Raw genomic sequence first — 17,240 nt, 5'->3', positions numbered from 1 at the left:
TATTGTCACCTAGTGCTTAGTTTAAAATATTCTATAATTTTGTCTAAAATGCCTTATCTGTACAAATTTTGGGATCGAGCTTCTAAACAAATTGGTTGTCTTAGACCTACTTGTAAAAGTGCATTCTAGGATTTCTACACTATGAAGGATTGTGGTTAAAATGGTCAAGGATGAACTGTCAATACATATGCAGGGCATTTCCTCAGAATCAAAAAGACTAATGAAAGAGAAGTTAGGCAGAAAGTAGGTATATATTGCAGAGGTCTGGGAGAAACCTTTCCTCTAGATTGTGAAAATTTTTGGAAACTCAGCTTTATTTTCAAACGATCTGATCACATTCGATAAAGCTTTTTCATGTGTTTTTACTCCCCAAACTAAAATAAACTGCTTTTGTGGAATATCTTTCTATGAATTCCTTTGAATGCTATCATCATTGATGGTAGATAACAGACTATAATTTCAAATACTAATTTCAAAGCCACCAGTGAGTGGAGTGGCTGCTTAATTGCAAACACCTTTGCAGAACACTGTTGCCCTTCTACTATTTAGGATCTTTCAATGCATTTAGGATCTTAGCAGTAAAAATATTCTATAGCAATGAAATATACTCAGGTATAAAGTGTACTGATGAGACAGGCATCTAAAATATGAATGAAGGTTTGAATATTCAGTTTTAAATATGTTGATAAAAGAAACTACAAAGAAATGTCATTGATCTAATACTTGTTTGCACATTCTTCAGAGCTATGCATGAAGCATAATAGGATTTCTACGAACCCAAACAACAAAAGGTGTAAACTGCCTTTTCAATTGCAAACTTTGTTCATTTATTCCATTGGTAAAAGAATTTAAATCTGAAGTCATTTTTTTGTTAACTGACACCAAGTCTTTCTCATTAAACTTTTTTTTTTTTAAAGAAACAAGGGTAAATAAAGGTCAGAATAAAGTCAACCTTCTTACCCTGGGGGGGAAAAAAAGTAGTATAAAGAAATTTCACTAAATCGTTCCTGTCAATTAGAATCTGACATTTAAATTAATTCTAGTGCTTGAGGTATTTTAACACACTTACAGTTATGTATAATTCAGGCAAGATAAATATGAGTATTTAAGAATCTCAACAGTACTTTCTATAAATCTTTGTAATACAAATACAAATCAAATGATAGCAACATCTTTCATTGAGTTTGCATAAACCAAAACATTCATATATCTTGACTTAATTTCCTAGTAAACATTTAACTAAAATATGAGCGAATTAAGATATTTTGGGCCGAGTTCAGTGGCTCACTCCTGTAATCCCAGCACTTTGGGAGGCCGAGGTGGGAGGGTCACCTGAGCTCAGGAGTTCGAGACCAGCCTGGGCAACATGGTGAAACCTCATCTCTGCTAAAAATACAAAACTTAGCTGGGCGTGGTGGTGCATTCTTGTAGTCCCAGCTACTTGGGAGGCTGAGGCAGGAGAATCACTTGAACCCAGGAGGCAGAGGTTGTAGTCAGTCAAGACTGTGCCAAGCCTAGGAGACAGAGTGAGACTCTGTCCAAAAAAAAAAAGATACTTTGTTCACTGTTATGATCATTACTAAAGAACTAAAGAATAAACAAGATAATCAACAGTAGATGTTTAATAAATTTTGAACAAATTGTCCAATAGTCAACCTAAAGCCAAAAGGAAGGGAGGGGACCCAGAAGACAGAAGAAAGGAGGGAATGGTGAAAGTGTCAAGAAAAGGCAGAGAAGTAGTGGAGAAAATATTTGTAACTACAAATTTGTTCATTTCTCTCAACTGTTTTAAAACATTATTTCAAGTGAAAAAAAGTCTGATTTTATTAATGTTAAATTCAATCGCTAGCTGGGCCTGGCACTTGTAACCACAGTTACTCTGGAGGCTGAGGCAGGAGGATCACTTGACCCCAAGAGTTTTAGACCAGTTTTACCTGCACTTCAAGGTCTTGTCTCTAAGCACCAAGACTTAATACCTCAGTTAATTCAGAAGTAAATTTATCTGTTCCAGATTGGAGACCAAGGAGACATGACAACCAAACGCAATGTGGGTTCTTACTCTGGACCAAAAACCTACACTGTCCAAAATAACAGTGGTCACTAGCTGTGTGTGGCTATTGAACATTTGAAATGTGGATAGTCCAAATTGAGATATGCTCTAAACGCAAAATACACACCAGATTTTGAAAACATAGCATTTTAAAAAGAATGTGAAATATATTGTTAACATTAGTTTCATCTGTTTCATTTTACTATTTAAAATATGGCTGGTAGAAAATTTTAAACTATATACAGAGCTGGTCTAGAAATCCAAGCTAAGGAGTTTGTGCTTCATCCTCGGAAGCCGTTGTAGGTCCTTGAGTAGGAATGTGAGATTGTTTTTTTGGGGAATTTAGTCTGGCTGTGGCCTGGAAGGTGGCCAGGAGGAAGAACACATTACAAAAGTCCAGGAGGGAGGTTCCGGACTAAGGTCATGGCTATGGGGCTGGAGACAAAAGATACAAGAGACATTTAGATGGAAATACCAACAGGTCTTTGTTATTTTCTGGATATAGAGGGTGGTGAAGAAAGTAGAATCTCTGTTTCATGGTTTCTCACCTGAAAGACTGAGAGAATTTTGGTCTCCCTGATAGAAATGGAGTAATCGCAAAGTTTTAGGAGTGATGAGTTAATATTTTTTAACATTTTATTTTGAAATAATTGCTGACTTACAAAAAAGTCACAAAAGTAGTTCATAGAGTTTTCATACACCCTTCACCCATCTTTCCCACATGTTAACATTTTACACAACCATAGTTTATATTTAAAAATCCTTAATTTATGAACTAATCTATAGACAAAATATTACTAGTTTCACATATAATCAATATAAAAATTATTAATAAGATATTTTATATTTTTTGTAGAGGAGACAAAGTCCTAGAAATCTGGTGTGTATTTCACACTTCCAGCCCATCGCAATTTGCAGCAGCCACATTTCAAGTGTTTAAATAGGCACATGTAGCTAATAAGCACAGCATTCCTAGACCATCCACAATCTACTCCCAACCTTTCTTTTCAACATTACCTCCTGCTGTACTGCCAAGAAAACTCTCTGCCCTAGCCAGTTTGTTCTGGGCCAGGATGGCAAAAGGTTGACCTCATGTTCTTATTACCTCCCTCCCACAATCATAATAGACATGAATAATCATTCATATGACACTTACCTGCTGAGTCTCCGAATACTTCCCAATATGATGCCCCAGACAACACCAAAAAATGACTAGAGTTGGCACTTAAAATGAAACCCTTTTTCCACCTAGTCACTGTCCCCAGCAACATCTAGCTCATTCCTACCTCTAAATTTGCTCCTGCAACTTAGCCAATCTAACAAATTCCTATTTGCCTTGAGAGCCAAACTCAAGTCTCCATTCATACAGTCCTCTCCAGCTCATATTGAACGTTTTTTTTTTAAATAGACGAGTCTCACTCTGTCACCCAGGCTGGAGTGCAGTGGCACAATTTTGGCTCACTGCAACCTCCGCCTCCCAGGTTCAAGTGATTCTCCTGCCTCAGCCTCCTGAGTAGCTGGGATTACAGGTGTGCGCCACCACACCTGGCTAATTTTTGTATTTTTAGTAGAGACGGGTTTTCACCATGTTGGTCAGGCTGGTCTCAAACTCCTGACCTCGTTATCTGCCCGCCTCAGGCTCCTAAAGTGCTGGGATTACAGGTGTGAGCCACCGCACCCAGCCTGTATTGAACATTCTTTCTTCTAATTTCTTTTTGGTTTCCATCCCGCACATTATTGCTTAGTGTTTATTTCTTCTGCAATGGTTTCATTTAGTTCTGTCTTCCCAACTCTTTGAAGATAGGTACTGTGTTATATCATTTTTTTTTTTTTTTTTGAGAGAAGGAGTCACTTCGTTGTCCAGGCTGGAGTGCAGAGGTGCAATAATGGCTCACAGCAGCCTTGAATTCCTGAGCTCAGTTGATCTTCCCACCTCAGTAGCTGGGACTACAGGCATGCACCACCACACCCAGTTATTATTGTTGTTATTATTATTATTATTATTGGAGCATGGGGGGGGTCTCTCTTTGTTGCACAGGCTGGAGTTGAACTCCTGGCCTCAAGCAATCCTCCCACCTCAGCCTCCCAAAGTGCTGGGATTATAGGTGTGAGCCACTGCACCTGGCCTGTTATGTATTTTTCTATGCTCACATGGATTGTGGGAGAATGCTGTGCATAAAGTAGATGTTCCATGAAAACTTCTTGGTTGATAGAATGGTTATAACACACATTGTTTTTATGTCTTCTATCAATTACGTTTAAGCCTAAATCTATTTTTTCGTAACTACTGCTCCAAAACCTAAAATGGTCACATGACTGATATCATGAATAGGCAGAATACTTAAATTGGTCTCGCAAATGTTGGCTTAATATAATTTTTTTTTTTTTTTTTGAGACGGAAGCTCACACTGTCGCCTAGGCTGGAGTGCAGTGACGCGATCTCAGCTCACTACAACCTCTGCTGCCCAGGTTCAAGTGATTCTCCTGCCTCAGCCTCCAAAGTAGCTGGGATTACAGGCACGTGCCACCATGCCCAGCAATTTTTTTTTTTTGTGCTTTTAGTAGAGACTGGGTTTCACCATCTTGACCAGGCTGGTCTTGAACTCCTGACCTAGTGATCCACCTGCCTCGGCCTCCCAAAGTGCTGGGATTACAGGCGTGAGCCACTGTGCCTGGCCTTTGCTTAATATAATCTTATACTTGTTTAGATATTGGTCATCAGGCTCCAGTCCCTGCTCCACTACTTACTAGCATTGTGTTTCAAAGTAAGTCAGTCACATAAACCCTTAGATTTTGTTTTCTCATCAATAAAGTGAGGTTTATAATGCCTCACCTATCTTACATGATTGGTGTGGGTATCAAATGAGGTAGTATAGTATATACATAAAAGCACTAGACATTTGCACTCAGAGAGGCCTAGGCTTGAATCCAGGCTCTGCCACTTACTGTATATGTCACCTTTATCAACTTACTTATTTGTTTCTCAGTTTACTCATTTGCAAATATAGGCACAATAATATCTAAATCTCAGTGCTATAAGTGACTTGAGGTTTGTGAGGAGTTTAGCACATTGCTGCAGACATTGACGTCACTCAATAAGTGATATACTGTGAATGAGGTCAAAGTGCCATGAACAGGTGATTATTATTCATTATTAATCTTCCCAAAATAGTTTGATGTGAAAGCAAATAGATAACCATTTTCGATACACTGCATCATTGACTCCTTTCCACTAAATTCAAAAAAAGTCTTCTATGGTAAAGTTTGCAAACATATGTAAGAGTGGAAGAGTGTTTAGAAATGAACTCCCACCTTATACATGAAATTCTTTATTTGACTTTTTAATAATCGCCATTCTGACTGACGTGAGATGGTATCTTATCGTTGTTTTGATTTGCATTTCTCTAATAAGTGATATTGAGCCTTTTTCATATGTTTGTTGGCCACATAAATGTCTTCTTTTGAGAACTGTCTGTTCATGTCCTTTGCCCACTTTTTGATGGGATTGTTTGTTTTTTTCTTGTAAATTTCTTTAAGTTCCTTGAAGATTCTGGATATTAGACCTTTGTCAGACGAGTTTAAGTTGCTTATAGATTCTGGATATTAGACCTTTGTCAGATGGGTAGATTGTAAAAATTTTCTCCCATGCTATAGGTTGACTGTTTGCTCTGATGATAGTTTCTTTTCTTTCTCTCTTGTTTTTTGTTTGTTTGTTTGTTTGTTTGTTTTTGAGACAGAGTCGTGCACCCAGGATGGGGTGCAATGGTGTGATCTTGGCTCACTGCAACCTCTGCCCCCCAGGTTCAAGCGATTCTCCTGCCTCAGCCTCCTGAGTAGCTGGGACTACAGGCATGCACCACTCACGCACAGCAAATTTTTTGTATTTTTAGTAGAGATGCGGTTTTGTCATGTTGGCCAGGCCGGTCTCAAACACTGCATGTTCTCATTCATAAATGGGAGCTGAACATTGAGAACACACGGACACAGGGAGGGGAACAACACACTGGTGCCTCTCAGAGGGGTGGAGGGAGGGAGAGCATCACATCAGGACAAAGAGCTAATGCATGCAGGGCTTAATACCCAGGTGATGGGTTGATAGGTGCAGCAAACCACCATGGTACACGTTTACCTATGTAATAAACCTGCACGTCCTATGCATGTACTCTGGAACATAATAAAATAAAATAAAATACTATCGATTTGTTATTTTTTAAAATTGTTTTATTTTACTTGAAATTTTGACAATCAAATGAAATAGCTCTTCTAAATTGCCTATATGTCTTTTTGGCTTTGAAGAAAGTGGTTAAATCAATTCCAAGAAAAAAAATATGATTTGAAGTGAGAAATTAAACTTTATATTTGTGATCAAGGAAGGATCTTCTATATGACCCTTACTCATCAAGTCATAGAATCATGAAATATATTAGTGGAAACGGCTATTAAGGACAATCTACCAAGCCCTTCATTGTATAGGTGCAGAAATTGAGGTCCAGATAGGAGAAATAGTCCAAGTTTACTTAGATAGTTTGTGAAAAACACCAGGGCTGTAACTTTCATCTTTTGATTTTTTTTTAATGGAGTCTCACTCTGTCACCCAGGCTGGAGTGCAGTGGCAGGATCTCGGCTCACTGAAACCTGTGCCTCTTGGGTTCAAGTGATTCTCCCACCTCAGCCTCCCAAGTAGTTGGGATTACAGGTGCGAGCCACCACGCCTGGCTAATTTTGTATTTTTAATAGAGATGGGATTTCACCACATTGGCCAGGCTGGTCTCGAACTCCTGACCTCTGGTGATCCACCCTCCTAAGCTTCCCAGAGTGCTAGGATTACGGGGATAAGCCACCGCGCCCAGCCTTGTATTAAGACTGTATTCTTTCCATTGCACCATGTCTCGTCAGGTGGATAGACATCCAAGAAAGACACCATTCTTTCTTCAGGACTGTGTAAGGCAGAAGTAAAAAGATTTAGAAAAAAACTTCAAATTGTGTACTTTGATACTGAACGTATACAGAAAATAACAATTCTTTAGCCAGATCCCGTATGTTCATGAGCAGTCACTTGGACCAAACCTATAGGAGAAAATAAAACTGGCATAAATGTATACCACTTGTCATTGACTGACGCCTCCCACATCTTTTGCAACTGAATTATGTTACATGATGTATGGGTCTCATAAAAACGCTTATTCCAAATCATTTACGTTAGCTGTCGAGTCCTCGTGATAGTGATGGACTAAATGTCTTTAGAGGACTATGCACAAACTGACCTCGCATGTTTTCTCATTGCAAAAGCAGATATAATAACATCAGCCTCCTGCTTATATGTATATGATAAAGTCCATCCAATTAGTATTTTTTCACAAGAATGCTAACTCTGTGAGAGCAAAGAGATTGTTGTCCATTTTGTTTACTGCTCTGCTCCATTGCCTAGAAGAACAGGTGGTATTTTCTGAGTCCCAGTTTCATATTTAGATTTCCTTCTTATCTTGACTTAATTCAATAATAGTTAAAATGAGTCTATGATGTAATTATTGCATAAAAATAAGCAAAGTACCCAAGCTGAAACTGTACACTAGAGATTTTCTCATTTTCTCATGAACTTATTGAGCCCTCACAGCAATTAGAGACCTTTCCAGGACTTTCTTAAGACGTAGTACTTTTATGATTTCGTTTTTTTTTGTTGTTTGAAACGGAGTCTCGCTCTGTCACCCAGTCTAGAGTGCAGTGATGCAGTCTCGGCTCACTGCAGGCTCCGCCTCCCGGGTTCACGCCATTCTCCTGCCTCAGCCTCCCAAGTAGCTGGGACTACAGGAGCCCGCCACCACTCCCAGCTAATACTTTGTATTTTTAGTAGAGATGGGGTTTCACCGTGTTAGCCAGGATGGTCTCGATCTCCTGACCTTGTGATCTGCCCGCCTCGGCCTCCCAAAGTGCTGGGATTACAGGCATGAGCCACCGTGCCAGCCACTTTTATGATTCTTAATCAGAAACTCCAATCAATGAGGAAGTGGGTCCAGAGTCTGTCCTGACTCACATCCTTCCACGTGTTTTATCTCTCTTTAAACAGTGAAACTAGTAATGGGAAAAATGTCTAATTGCATCTTTTATATAGCACCTTATTATATAAAGCAATGAATTCTAAATGAAGTCAAGTGAATTCTAAACATGAAGCAATAAAGTGTTTAGTAAAACCATGAGGAACCCACAGAATGCAAAAGCTATTTATAAATAGGATTTTTGTTTCTTTTCTCTTTTTTTGTGGCACCTGATGTTACAAATGTGATTAATCTCACATAATTCTATCATATTTAAACTAGAAGCATAGAGTAGAACAAAGGGAAGAATACTAAATAAGATAGTGTGGTACTTAGGATGGGAACTGGAAGCTAGCAGTGGGAGGGGAGGTGGAGAGATGGGAGGAGCAGCTTTGCAAGTGGTTCATAAATAATGGCCTGCATCCCATCTGACAACATATAAAAATAAAAGAGAGTAATACAGTTTGTTACTGTTTAGAAATGAAATGAAATTTTAAAACGTTTCAAATGAGCAATTTTCTCCTCACATTAGTACTCTGGGGACTGATAAGGCTTTTTCTTTTGTCTCTTCTGGTTGCCTTGAATGGTGATCAGCAATGCATGATCAGCCAAGTGGCATCAGCTCTAATGCTATCATCATATGCCAGCCAGAGGGAATGTGAAAGGGGAAATGGGATTTGCCACTGCAAATACCATCTCGATTAATAAATATCTGAGACACACCAAGAGAGAACAAAATCTATCTTCCTCTTTTTGCATGTACCATGCCTTTTCAGTTATATTAGTTGATAATAAACCCTCTTTTACAGCCTGTTGTGTTTCCACGCAGCTGACAAGCAGATCCAATCTCCCCAAAAGGGTCATGTTAATCACCGTTTCAAACAGCGATCTAAAAAAAATGCATTCTAACATGCCTTTGCAAAGGTATAATTCAAATGATTACCTCATGTGTTCCAAAGGGGAATCGGGTGCTGTCCTGTTTCCATAGCACTCAATTTCACAACATTTTGCAAAACTGCTCTGTGAGATATCTTCCTTCAAGAGTAGCAATATCACAGTCATAACTTTCTAAATTTGGGCCTGCAGTAATGACAGACTTTGAATGAATGCTTTCCTATGGTATGGGAAGGAAGAATAAGTTCAAAAAATTAGACTTTTCTCAGCTTTAAGCTCTAAGCTACACTAAGCTGACTTGTCTTCCTTTTTACGTATGTGAAATGCTTATCCTTTGACTGGAATGGAAGGCCAAAATTCACTCTGCTTTCTGCACTGGCTGTTGTTTGAATATTTTTATAATGATTACTTTTAAAATCATAAAAGAAATAGAGAATATGTGTTTTAAGAATATATGTCTTTGTGTACACATTATCCTTACCCATGATAGAATCTTGTCTCAAGGAGGCAAAATGATAGTGAAGAGACATGAGTTCAAATTCAAAGTCTGCCAATAACTAGTTTTGTGATCTATGACTTGTTATTAAACTCTTCAAGTCCAAATTTCCTGATTGGCTAATGAAAAGGTCTCTAGAGACTTCTCCTGCTCTTTAAAACAAAAGGTAGTAAATAACTTCTGGACAAAAAAAAAAGGCATTTGTCTTCTACATGTTGAGTTTCCAGATGTACTCTAACTTGAAATTTAAAGATTTTTCATGTTACATGTTTGTTATTCGGGAATTTTAAAATCCAGTTTTATATTCAGTTATTTCAAATGAATTACAATTCAGTTTCATGATCAACTATTTTTAAATTGTCAGGGAAAAGTTCATTTTCTACTCTTTCTTGCCTCATTCTGTCGAAAACACTAAAATTAAAATGAGTCGCAATGGAATCCATTTTTCTGCTAAAAAATTATTGACTTACAAAATTTTTTCTTCACCAGGATATTTTACAATATTTTCTCATTAGGAATTGTATGTATAAAAGAAAAGTTCAACTAACCTATGAAGTAAAGTATTATGATCCTTAAATATTTTGTCTTGTTGTGAAACTCTGTTCTGATAAATCTGTTCCCTCATATCTTATATATTCAACATGGCTGTTCATCTAGTTCTCTGTGAAGTGTCTGAGAACTATATCCAGAAGATCTAACCAGGAAAAGCCAGTAAGTTCCAAGAAAACAAAACAAAAATAACCTCCCAAACATGATCCTGAGCCTAGCCAAAAGCATACAAGTTTCTGAAAGCTTAAACTGTACAAAGATTTTCTTAAGTAAGTAAATGTTGTTGTTGTTATCCTTTCCTTTATGATTTCAGAGTTTTCTGAGGAAATATTCCTTTTTTAAGATGTTGTGGTTATACTCAGTTAATACATATTCTCTCTTGCATTCCATATCACAGGTCTTCAGAGAGAGATATATATATGTATATATAGAGACACACATATACATATATATATATCTTCAGATACATTTATAGGTGTGTGTGTATGTGTGTGTATATATGTATGTGTATATATGTATATGTGTGTGTATATATACTCTTTAACGTAAAGAGCAAAAATATGTCTACGTTACATAATAGGCAAAATATGGCTGGCCTGTATTTTTATTTTTGTGCATGTAAATAGCGGCAGTTACAAAAAGCAACTTAAACTGACCATCTGAGACATCATAAAATGTGTCAGACTGTTAGAAAGCAAAGTGTAGAGTGTATTTACTAGATATGTTTGACCATGAAAGGTTCAGTGAGTCCCAGAATAAAGGAATGCCTCCCATACAAGTCTTAAACAAGAGCCAATCCAAATACTTTGATTGGAAGTCTGGTATGCGTGTTTATTTTTAACATTTGACTCCAAGTGCCTAAGATGTGGATGAAATATGGAATTGATTTTTTCCTTGACAAACTTTTGTTATTGTGACTTAGGTTGTAGTACTTATTCTTTTACAAGATGCCTGTGACTCAATGGTTAGACATGGACTCTCTTAACTTTTAGCAGTTTACTTTTGCATAATATATTATAACTAACCAGTGTTAATTTCCTTGTTCTTCACAATGCATTAAACTTAGAGGCAAACTAGAATCTAGAGTCTTGATCTAGCTAAAAAAAATAAATAAATAAAAATAAATGTTTTAACTGAGGATCCAGTAGTGAACAAAATAAACACATTCTTTACTGGTAAAGAAACAGCACATGCAGAAGACCTGTGGCTGGGTCAAACTGATCTGTTATAGACTTTCAGACTCTCATAATACACAGTCATGCATCGCTTAAGGACAGGAGTACCTTCTGAAAAATGCATCATTAGGCAATTTTTGTCATTGTGTGAATATCACAGAGTGTCCTCAGGCAAACCTATATGGTATATGGTGTGACTCCTAGGCTACGAACCGGTACATCATGTTACTGCACTGAATACTGTAGGCAGTTGTAACACAATGGTATTTGTGTATCTAAACATTTCTAAACGTAAAAAAATGTAATGCATTGTGCTATAACAATATGACAACTAAGCTATCACTAGACTACAGGAATTTTTCAGCTTCATTATCATCTTATGAAACCACCACCACATATATGGTCCACGTGTGACGGTATTTTGTTGTACCACTTGTCAAAGTTGAAACTTTACATTTAGGTGTGTAATTAATTAATTAATGCAGAATGCTATTAAGAGACTTCAATGATATCTTACAGATTTTAGTCTTCACAGCTAACATCATACTTAACCATGAAAAGCTGAAAGCGGCCGGGCGCAGTGGCTCACGCCTGTAATTCCAGCACTTTTGGAGGCCAAGGCGGGTGGATCACCTGAGGTCAGGAGTTTGAGACCAGCCTGGCAAACATGGTGAAACCCCATCTCTACTAAAAATACAAAATTAGCCGGGCATGATGGTACATGCCTGTAATCCCAGCTACTTGAAAGGCTAGGCAAGAGAATCACTTGAACTCAGGAGACAGAGGTTCCAGTGAGCCAAGACCATGCCATTGCACTCCAGCCTTGGCAACAAGAGCAACACTCCATCAAAAAAAGAAAGAAGGAAAGAAAGGAAGGAAGGAAGGGAGGGAGGGAGGGAGGGAGAAGAGAAAAGAAGAAGGAGGAGGAGAAGGAGGAGGAGGAGGGGAAGAAGAAGAGAAAGAAGAAGAAGAAAGAAAGAAAGAAAGAAAGAAAGAAAGAAAGAAAGAAAGAAAGAAAGAAAGAAAGAAAGAAAGAAAGAAAGAAAGAAAGAAAGAAAGAAAGAAAGAAAGAAAGAAAAAGAAAGAAAGGCAGGAAGGAAGAAAGAAAAGCTGAAAGCTTTTCCTCTAAGATCAGGAACAAGACAAGGATGCACACTCTTAATTCTATTCAATATAATATAGGAAGTCCTCACCAGAACAATTAGGCAAAAAAAAAAAAAAAGAAAAGAAAAAAGAAAAAGGCATCCAAATTGCAAAGCAAAAACTTTAGTTCTCTTGGTTTGCAGATAATACACTCTTATATACAGAACACTTAAAGACGATTAGAACAAATTTAAAAATTTGGTAAAATTGCTGGATACAAAATCAACATACAAAAATCAGTAGTGTTTCCATACATTAACAACAAATACCTGAAAAATAAGAAAATAACCCCATTTACAAAAGCATTAAAAAACTTAGAAATACATTTAAGAAACAAGGTAAAATTTCTGTCTACTGAAAACTATAAAAATACTGATGAAAGAAATAGAAGAAAAGACAAATATTCCACATATGTGATTCAGAAGAATTAATACTGTTAAAGTGTCCCTGGTGCCCAAAGCAACCTACATATTCAATGCAATCTCCAGCAAAATTCAAATAATATTTTTCAAAGAAATAGGAAAAAAAAATCCTAAAATTCATATAAAACCACACAAAAGGCCGGGCGCGGTGGCTCAAGCCTGTAATCCCAGCACTTTGGGAGGCCGAGGCGGGCGGATCACAAGGTCAGGAGATCGAGACCACAGTGAAACCCCGTCTCTACTAAAAATACAAAATATTAGCCGGGCGCGGTGGCGGGCGCCTGTAGTCCCAGCTACTCAGGAGGCTGAGGCAGGAGAATGGCGGGAACCCGGGAGGCGGAGCTTGCAGTGAGCCGAGATCGCGCCACTGCACTCCAGCCTGGGCAACAGCGTGAGACTCCGTCTCAAAAAAAAAAAAAAAAAAAAAAAAAAAAAAAAAAAAAACCACACAAACAAAAAAAACCCCGAATACCCAAAGCAATTGCAAACAAAAAGAGCAAAGCTAGAGGCGTCACACTACCTGATTCCAAAATATACCAAAAAGCTATTATAATCAAAATAGCATAGTACTGGCATAAAAACAGGCAAATAGACCAAAGGAGTAGAATAGATAGCTCAGAAATCAATCCTCACATTTACAGTCAGTTGATCTTCAACAAAGGTGCCAAGAACACACAATGGGGTAGAGACAGTCTCTTCAATAAGTGGTGCTGGGAAAGCTGGATATCCACATGCAGAAGAATGAAATTGGACCCTTATATCTCATCACATACAAAAACCAAGTCAAAATGAATTAAAGACATAAAGGTTAAGGTCTGAACCCATAAAACTACTTGTAGAAAACAGAGAAAAAGCTTCTTGATGCTGGTTTTAGCATTTTTTTTATATTACCCAAAAAGCATAGACAACAAAAGCAAAAATAGACAAATGGGATTGCGTCAAACTAAAAAGCTTCTGTGCAGAAAGGAAACAATCAAAAGAGTAAAGTGGCAATCTACAAACTGGGAGAAAAATTTGCAAACCATATATCTGATAAGGGGTTTATATCCAAAATTTATAGGAAACTTAAAGAATTCAATAGCAAGAAAACAACCAAATTGGAAGTAGGGCGAAGGACCCAAATAGACATTTCTCAAAAGAAGATATAAAAATGGCCAACAGGTATATGAAAAAAATAAAAAACTCAACATAACTAATCATCAGGAAAATGTAAATTAAAACCACAGTGATATATCACTTCACACCTGTTAGAATGGCTTCTATTAAAAATATAAAAGATAAGTATTGGTGAGAATATAGAGAAAAGGGAACCCTTGAACACTTTGATGGGAATGTAAATTAGTAGAGCCATTATGGAAAATAGTATGAAGGCTTCTCAAAAAATTAAAAATAGAACTACAATATGATTCAGCAATTCCACTACTTGGCATATATCTAAAGGAAATGAAACCAGTATGTTGATGGGATATCTGCACTTTTAGACTTATTTCAGCATTATCTACAATAGCCAAGGTATGGAATTAACCTCAATGTCTGTCAACAGATGAATAGATTGAGAAAATGTGAGATTTTATACACACACACACACACACACACACACACACACACACAAAGCCTTACAAAATAAGGAAATCCTGTCATTTGTGATAACATGGATGAAATTGAAGTATATTATGCTAAGTGAAATAAGCCAGGCAAAGAAAAACCAGTATCTTCCAGGGAGTTATAATCTTTTTGCTGGTGGAGGGTGTTGCCTCAATGTTGACTGCAGCTGACTGATCAGGATGCTAGTTGCTGATGGTTGAGATGGCTGTGGCAACTTTTAAAAATAACAATGAGTTCCATGACGACAGAGCCCTCACTGAGCTGGCAGGCCCCTCCATGGATCACTGGCACCAAGGCGCTGTCCAGATCATTCATGTACTGCGAGGGAAGGTGCTGGCCATTTCTCCCTGCTTGATAGCCGACCTGATCTGAATCAAGTGTCACACGTAGTCCCAGTTTGGTCATTCCATCTTCCTTCAGAAGCTTCAGGTGAGGACAGAGAGCAAGGCAAAAAGCCTTGGTAACATGCTCAGTCAATCTACTGTGATCTGCAGGATCACTGAGGCAATTGTGCTGGTCATCATTTTCTAGGAAAAACACCTCTGTCCATCTGATGACTTTACCATTTGCTTTACATTCTGATCCATGGAATATCTTCACATGTGTTATAGTCTCCATGGACTTCCCATCTATAGGACTTACGACACCCTTGCTAACGTTCTTGTCATCATCCACCCATTGGATGTGGATGTGTTCCTGGGGATCCTCTGCGTCCGCCTTCCCACAGGTGATGCTGAAGTCCTTCATCTCTCGCAGTGCCTGCCTCAAGGAATCCATGTTCTCTGCAGTGATCTGGACCATAACGCCATCTTCCATAATACTGGACTTGGCAAGGTATCCAGAAGAGGATTTCAGAGTGCCACTGAACACAAAGAAACTGGCACCAGTCACTTTTCTGGGCTGATTGTGAATACTGATAGCCTGGGTCTGATCATTTCCATCATCATTCTGCACATACACAAGATAAGAATCTGCCTTTTCATTGAAGCAGGCACCTCCTGCCAGGACATGCTCACTGGACTTGTTCATGGCTTTCATCATCTCATTTTATCTGTTGCTGGGAATTTTTATGCCGGTTTTCTAAACTTCCATATCAACCACCAACCTTGAACTGACAAGGTATACTGATAATTTCTGAACTCTGCAAGAAGATTCATGATGATATGCCCCATCTCTCCAAATAATGGCTTCTGAGATCTGACACTGAATAGTGGGCATGGATAAAATAGATATTCAGCTCCAAGTCTCAACATCAGATGGATAGGAAACACTTTAGCCCTAGGAGTTTGCCATTTCTGGATAAGAATCCCAAAGAAGTAAGGTGGGGTTGGGAGTACTAGGTCTTGCAATGACTGGTAGGTAGATGTCACATATAAGAATCCACCATATGTCCGGGTGCGGTGGCTCAAGACTGTAATCCCAGCACTTTGGGAGGCTGAGGCGGGCGGATCACGAGGTAAGGAGATCGAGACCATCCTGGCTAACACAGTGAAACCCTGTCTCTACTAAAAATACAAAAAAAAAAAAAAAAATTAGCCGGGCATGGTGGCAGGCACCTGTAGTCCCAGCTACTCGGGAGGTTGAGGCAGGAGAATGGCATGAACCCGGGAGGCGGACCTTGCAGTGAGCCGAGATCACACCACTACACTCCAGCCTGGGTGACAGAGCAAGACTCCATCTCAAAAAAAAAAAAAAAAAAAAAATGAAGACAAAAGAATCCACCATGTTTTTTACTGCCAAGGAAACATTGACTAAAGAAGGAGTGTCCCAAGTTGCCCACCATATTCCCTGCCAGAGCATCCTGATAAAGTCACACAAAGTGATTAAAGACATCCTTTAGCAAACACTTTCCATCCGATAGACACTGTAGAAGAATGACTATCTCAGACTGACCCACTGCATGCATTCCCTTGGTTGTAAAACACCAGCACTTCCTGTTCATATAATTTACAATTTTAAGCATTGACAACAAATGTGCATTTAAAACAAATACAGGTGGGTCAGGGCCACCATCCTCCAACTGCTGCATTACTGAAATAAATGTGATGGTTTCTCTTCCACAGTATAGTCTCCTTTTACACCAGTGGAGATGAGAATAGGAACAAGGCCATCTTCAGGAATAAGGCTCACTGCACTTCCAGCAGGACTTCTGACCTGAGAATAGAGGAATATCCATCTCTGCTGGTAGAGGACTGGTAGTTACTGGCTTGACTGGGTCATGTGACACAGCTAGGGTTCCTGCAGAGGAAGTTCCATTCATTGTTAATTTGGCTGCATCAGCAACATCTCTTTTGCTATTTCCACCACATCTCAAGTTACTTCGTCCACTGACTTCTTCACCCTCTCAGTCAACCATAGTGATTAGAATCAGCTACTTCAAAACTCCAGTTAATGTAATATTTTAACTTCCTCCCATGAATCACAAATTTACTTAATGGTATCTAGAATGGTGAATAAGGAAAACCAGAGGTTTTTCTTTTACTTTACCCAGATTCATCACAGGAATCACACTCTATACTAGCTACATATAGCCTTATAAAATATATTTCTTAAGACTTGAAAGTCAAAATATCCCCTTGATCCATGGGCTACAGAATGGATGTTGTGTTAGCAGGCAGTAAAACAATATTCATCTTCTTGTACATCTCTACCAGAGCTCTTGGGTGTATTGTCAATGAACAACAACAATATTTTGAAAGGAATCTTGTTTTTTCTGAGCCATAGGTCTTAACAGTGGACTTAAAATAATCAGGAAACCATGCTGTAAACAAATGTGCTGTCATCCATGCTTTATTGTTCCATTTATACAGTACAGGTAGAGTTGATTTAATGTGATTCTTAAGGGCTCCAGAATTTTTGAAATGGTAAATGAGC

The 17,240-nt window shown here is 38.3% G+C and overlaps 1 protein-coding gene across 1 annotated transcript; it reads right to left on the bottom strand.

The window, feature by feature from the left end:
* Nucleotides 1-14,540: 14,540 nt before the first annotated feature.
* Nucleotides 14,541-15,934, bottom strand: LOC102119603 (zinc finger FYVE domain-containing protein 9-like). The gene has a single exon (XM_015443830.4). The coding sequence runs from the start codon at nucleotides 15,405-15,407 to the stop codon at nucleotides 14,541-14,543; it is 867 nt and encodes a 288-aa protein (XP_015299316.3). The 5' UTR covers nucleotides 15,408-15,934.
* Between the last annotated feature and the right edge of the window lie 1,306 nt (nucleotides 15,935-17,240).

Source organism: Macaca fascicularis, chromosome X (assembly GCF_037993035.2).
Source record: "Macaca fascicularis isolate 582-1 chromosome X, T2T-MFA8v1.1".
NCBI classification, from domain to species: Eukaryota; Metazoa; Chordata; class Mammalia; order Primates; family Cercopithecidae; genus Macaca; species Macaca fascicularis.
Note: the sequence above shows the minus strand (reverse complement) of the source record. Positions and strands in the feature narration are given on the sequence as shown.

Bases quoted from the DNA above. Each gene is read 5' to 3' on its own strand.
- LOC102119603 (XM_015443830.4), bottom strand. From the start codon at position 15,407: ATGATGAAAGCCATGAACAAGTCCAGTGAGCATGTCCTGGCAGGAGGT.